General features: G+C 36.6%; 1 protein-coding gene across 1 annotated transcript; it reads right to left on the bottom strand.

The window, feature by feature from the left end:
• Nucleotides 1-3,800, bottom strand: LOC148878404 (Ypt/Rab-GAP domain of gyp1p superfamily protein). The gene is made up of 7 exons (XM_088954212.1): nt 2,576-3,800; nt 1,501-1,617; nt 1,242-1,420; nt 1,044-1,137; nt 852-929; nt 539-640; nt 1-412 (listed from the first exon to the last, which is right to left on the bottom strand). The coding sequence occupies exons 1-7, from the start codon at nt 3,062-3,064 to the stop codon at nt 284-286; spliced, it is 1,188 nt and encodes a 395-aa protein (XP_088810338.1). The 5' UTR covers nt 3,065-3,800; the 3' UTR covers nt 1-283.
• Nucleotides 3,801-6,054: the final 2,254 nt, after the last annotated feature.

Genomic DNA, 6,054 nt, shown 5'->3' with positions numbered 1-6,054 from the left:
AGCACAGAAGGAACCATCTGCTTCACGTTTTGAGATGAACTCCGGTTACAGAGCGGAAGGCATCACCACAAGTCCACAACCCTCGTTCGGAATTTGAAAAGAAACTGTTACATTCTCAACGTTCAAATTTTACATTCGCCTCTCTTCTCTTCTCTGGAATCTGGATGGAAAATTTCTTGCTTTCCATTCCTCCCCTAAAGAGGTGGCAGTGGCTGACCTTGGCTGTGGTGTTTTGAGGTTGATCCATTACGTGATTACTATGTTATTTTCAGCTAGTTATTTGTCATCCATCTTTTGAACGATTTAGCCGTCTCAGTCTCTGATCAAGCTCTGCCATAACTACAGACTTCTGCTTCTTCCGTTGCTTTGTTATAGCGTTGGTTGTCATTGATCCAATCTTATCAAAAGCCACCTGTAAGGATGATTTGAAATCAACAACTTGACCAATAAAATTGTAAATTTTGAGATCAAATAAGATGAATCAGAAGATGCGTATGTCCTGGTCCCCTTAATTCTTGAGAAAAGCATTTTTGCTTACTGTCAACAATTCATCTGGATTATAGAGATGATGGATTGTCCTCTGTATGATACTAAGCACATCGCCAATCTGATTGGTTAACAACAACTCCTCTTCCTTCATCTGCAACCACAAGAACAGCTTAAACAACCTCTTCCTGTTAACTTCAAAGAGTTTTGAACTGTAATTCTAAATCACAAAACAGAATTCAATAGAAAAAAACACATTCTTGAAGATAGGTGAAGACAATGCCTCCATTCTCCTCTCCCCACAAAACAACAACAACAAAAGAAGAGAAAAAGAGAAAGATGAAGGGGTGAATCATAAATGTTACCTTGAAGATAGCCAAAGCTACATGAAACAAAACCTTAGCCCCCTCATTGAAAAGGACATCCCACACCCGCATGGTTGTCTGAAGAATCCAGCAAATGGAAAACAATTATATTAGTTCTGGGACATGCTTCAAGTATGATTCTCACTTTTTTCCAATGCAAAAAGAATAGAAAAGTTCCATTGTTTTTCTAACCTCTGAGGGCAAGCTCTTAGAGAAGAGGCATAGGAACCACTCTATGGCAACAAGGGAGACATCAAACTCCAGAGCTTCCAAATGAGCAGCAATTCTGAATTGTTACAGTGAGATCCAGAAGAAAACCATTAACATTTAACATAATTGAAAACAAAAAATGAATAATTCTTAGTAAAAATATAGGAAGATGAGGATTACCTTGGGCACTTTTGAGTAAGCAGGTCTTTGAATACCCTATGCTCAATGTGGCAACCTGACAAGTTGTCTGTATAGCAGTCAGTGACGAGCACATCCTCCAATAGGACTGCAAGCATCCAAAATGCATCTTCTTCTGTTTTCATCACCAGCAACAATAATGCTGCCACATAATTTAAACCCTGCACCAAGGAAAATTCAAGCCTTAGTTATGATAACAGAGAACTAAGTTCATGTTAGGATCCAAAGAACCTGGAACTACCTGACAATATCCAACATTCGAATCCCGAAAAGAATACGCAACAAGGACTCGCCGGAGGGATGCATGACCCTCTGGAGTGTCCAACCATGGGTGACCAGGGAAAGTACGTGGTAGGTCCTGCATAGATTCAGCAGAAGAATCAAAAAATGTATTTCTTGCAAATTGTATCTCAAATTTCTGATTCAAACATTCAACCAAGTGATTCTTCATTTCAAAACTACGACCTAATTATACTCCATTTGTGTAATCTGGATTCTGGAGTATACATATATTTGCAAAGATTTCTTGACCGAGATGACATGTACATCTGGAGTGAGCACTGGAGAATGTCTTATAAGATAGGTGGACAGAATCAGGAATGTATCTTGTCTCTTGAAAGATTCACATCTAACAGAACTCTGTCAGAACAGGATGAAAACAATATACTACAGAGTATGTGCTTCACTTCTTAGGATCTGGTTGAATAAATATGCCAAAACATGAGCTAAATTTATTGGTGAACCATATTGGGTTTATGATTTTCTTTTCTAAAATTTAGCTCTAAGTCTTTATAGCAAGAAATAATAATTTTCTTGACGATTCTTCTTTTAAGTCAAGTCATGCATATAAACCCACTTTTACTACTAAATTATATAATTACTACTGTATATACAAAACCAAAGGATCGAGATTTTTTTCTTTTTGACGCCATAAGGCCAAAAAAAGAAAAACGATTTTATCCCTGTGCTTCATTATGAGAATGAGAGATTACATAACTCTGAGCAGTCTCTATCAAGTGCAAATATTATGTGGCAAAAGTTCTGGTGCTCCTTGGTGAAATTTTCATAACTGTTAGTTTTTCTCTTCCTAGTTCCTACTTTCAAGCTATTTTGGACTATAGGAATCTGGGTTCGAATTCCTCTATAAGCCATAACGTTTCTCCAAATTTCAAATGATAATATCTGGTAAAATTAGCAGAGGAATCCAAATTAAAAAATATTAAGTATGCATTTATATCATTCATAGTTTAATTCCTTTCTGCAGATTATTCATCTCTCAAAGTCATCTAACTCAAAACAGAAACCTAAGAACTTACATGATCGATCTGCCGGGTGGCATGTGTGACCCTCCCCTCAACAGCGTCGATCAAATCACTGTAATAGCTCTCGGGCACCGTCGACCGCTTCTTTGCTGCCCCAGACACCGAAAACCAGACCTTAGGCCGTAGAACAGGCGGAATTCCCTTCCTGATAAGCTTCTTCAGTGTAATTACGTTCGCGAGGAATGATAATTTAAGGGAGGAGACAGCAATGCCTTCAGAGATGGAGGAAATTCCAGGCAGCAAATACCAATTTGCTCCTTTTCTGGCCTCCAATTCCCACCAAACACGACCCTGCTGCCTCACCTTCTCTCTCACCGCGTTCAATACGTTCACATCGTCGACATTCCCTTCTACGGTAAACCCATAAAGATCTTGAAATTTGACAGTGATGTTCGCCCTCCTGGCATGGATGCTTGGCCTGTAATATGTCATTAGGGTTTGCAACTCCTGGGACATGACCCTTCTGGTTTCGTTTCTACACATTTCTTACGGTTTAATAGATCGACCAACGAGAAGAAAAGAAGATGAGATGGATAAGACTGTCGTGGGTTGGAGAAGTTCGACGGGGAGTTGGATATTGTTAAATGGAAGAAAGTTTTGCAGTTTGAAGCATGGAAACTAAGAAACTTTCACTCCCTTGACGCTACGGAGAACCCCATTTTTATGAAAAAACAAAGAAAAAGGCTGAAAGTTTGAAATTTGATGAGATAGAACTTCGAAGTGAAAGAACAAACAAAACCCAGTTTTTTTTTTTTTTTTCAGGCCAACAGAGTACAGAGTACAGAGTACAGACTATAGAGACGCTTTTTTTCCAGAAATTATAAAAATATAAACAAAAAGGGATTCCTGAGTTCGGGGAATTGTCTCAAGAACAATGTATTTGAAGAATAACAGACAATTTTTGAAGCCAAGAAAGAATAAATGATGGGTGTAAGCGACGAAAAAAACCGGTTTCTTTTTGCAATCAGGCTTCAAATGCAAGAAGGCAAGATGAAAACCGGTAGTTTGAGATGTCAAACATTCATGGAGATTTCAATTTTGGGGATTGAAGTGGGATTCTGAGGGCCTCCAAGTTTTCTTCGATTGTTCTGTTTGCGTTGCAGAGCAGTGAACGTTGATGATGGCGGTGATGTTGGATGCGTAATGGACACAATGATGCTCCTTCGGACAAACGTAGTGGTTTTAATTACCATAATGTCCTCAAATTCCGTTGAAATCCAGGTTAAGTCGGAGAGATTTTCGGCTCTGGCTGCTCAAAAAAAGCAAATAAAAGCATTTAATTGACAAAAATACCCTTGTATTGCATACGAACATTTAGTTGTAGTAGCTGTTGCGTAGTTGTTAAAACAGAAGGTGAAGGACAAGCCAAAATAAGAGAAACGTTTGGGCCAGATCAATTCAGTTCTGCTATTGGCGCCTACTCCTTAGTTGGCTCAATGATGTCTTTGGCATTGTACTTAAGAGTTCAACCTGGAATGAGTTTTCATTTCTGTTGTTCGTAGTTAGCTTCATTGACCCACGCCTATTGGTTTGTCCATTTACCACGTCTCATCAGGTATTGGGCTGTTAATGGGTAGGGTCTATTTAAATGGACCCAATGGATCAAACTGATTATGAGAGTTTTGGTTCTATGATTTTTTTTTTCTTTTTTTCCGATAAATAATTGGATCGGGTCGGTTGTAGTTATTGCATGCTCTGAACCGATTCAATCAGACTCAGAGTTGGTTATTTATTAAATATATATAATACATTTTTTTTTATTTTCTTATAATGTTTATCGCATTTTATGTTTGAAATGATGAATTTAATAGATTATGTTAGTTAAGAATTATTAACTTGTTAATATATAAAAAATTTAGTATTTCTCTATCAATTATATTAAAGTTATATATCATATTTCAAATTTTATGTTATTATTTAAATAAAAATATATATAATTTTCAGTATAATCAGATCTATCGGATCTGGATTTGATAGACTTGACTAACCCAAACCCGACCTGTTGACATCCGTAATCAGGTACAAAACATTCTGTATTGCTTTTTGTCTTGGTGTTTTTTTATGTGAAAGTCAACTTGTGAAGAATTATTATTCAAATGTTTTCTACCCAGGGGTGTTGTGTTGTATGGGTGTTTTCTCCTATGTGCTACCTCATGATGCCTAGTGGTGCTAATGTATAATGAATAATGAAAAACAAATCTTAAGTTTCACACTGATTTATTTTTCTAGCAAATGCAACATGGGCAGTGTTTGGTTGGAGTGCAAATGCACAACTATGATAACACAAATATGATTTCTGTGCAAATTTTAATTTATTTTTGTTTTAAGTTTTGCCTTATTTTATTTGATGACAGTATAAATGAAGTAAAATAAAATCTGAAACAGAATGAAGTAAAAATCAAAACAATATTAAATCAGAATTTACATTCTTTTCATTTGCATTCCAATAAATTTGTATTAGTGCAAATAAGATTATACTGCTATCAAATATGACAATAAGTTTAGTTTGGAAGGAGTATAAATACAAATATATAAAGTGCAGAATCTTGTATTTTTAACGTTAAAATGCAAGAATTCATTCATAACACTCAATACAATCAGAAACAATCGAGCGCTGGAGAAAAGGACACTCGGACCAGGTACAAAGTCGAGAGATAGAAGTTGCATGTGTTGCTCGCTTATGGACGACCTTGTTACAACATTTCTTAGTAATTGGGAGAGCTCTTGGACTAAACCTCCTCTGGGCTGGCTGAAGATTAACTTTGGTGGTGCTATGGTTTTATCTCAGACTGGTGCTGGTGTGATCATAAGGAATCATGAGGGAGCTCTTCTTGTTGTTCCATCTATATTAATCTTGTTTCTTGCACCCCTGGAGTGTGAAGCCTTGGCCCTTTTGGAAGCCTTGAAATTAGCAGCTGATTTGAATCTGGATTTTTTTATTTTTGAGGGAGATGTTCAAATAATCATTAATTCTCTGTTTTTTAATGGCAAAATCTTGTATTTTGTATATATTTGCATTATACATATTTATATTTGTACTAATTTAGAGAGATAAGTACAAATAATAGTATAGTACAATCATAGTTATTAATGCATTTTGAGGAAATGTTCTAAAAAGAGCTTTTTCTAAGGATAATTTGGTAATTTTGTAGTTATTTAAACGCGGTTTTTAGATGGGCCATTAGGTAATTTGAAATACGATAAAAAAAAAAGAGAAGAAAAAGTTTGTGTAATGACGCACGTAGAGATGATCGTCCCGAGCGGTGGTGCTGGTGCAATAACCAGAACGGTAAGAGAGAGCGAGTGAGCGAGTCGTATGGCACGTGAGACCGAGACCGAGAGTGTGAAATAAACAGCTTGAGAAGGAAACAAAAATCAATGAATCTACGAATTGATTGGTTGGTTGGTTGTGATCTTGTGTTGCAGAGAATGAGAGATGGACTAAGGATTATCATACAAGGGATGTCAGATAG

This window comes from Nelumbo lutea, chromosome 1 (genome assembly GCF_056320005.1).
Source record: "Nelumbo lutea isolate HS-2025 chromosome 1, American lotus-T2T, whole genome shotgun sequence".
In the NCBI taxonomy this organism is placed as follows: Eukaryota; Viridiplantae; Streptophyta; class Magnoliopsida; order Proteales; family Nelumbonaceae; genus Nelumbo; species Nelumbo lutea.
This window is presented reverse-complemented; position numbering and strand designations above follow the sequence as displayed.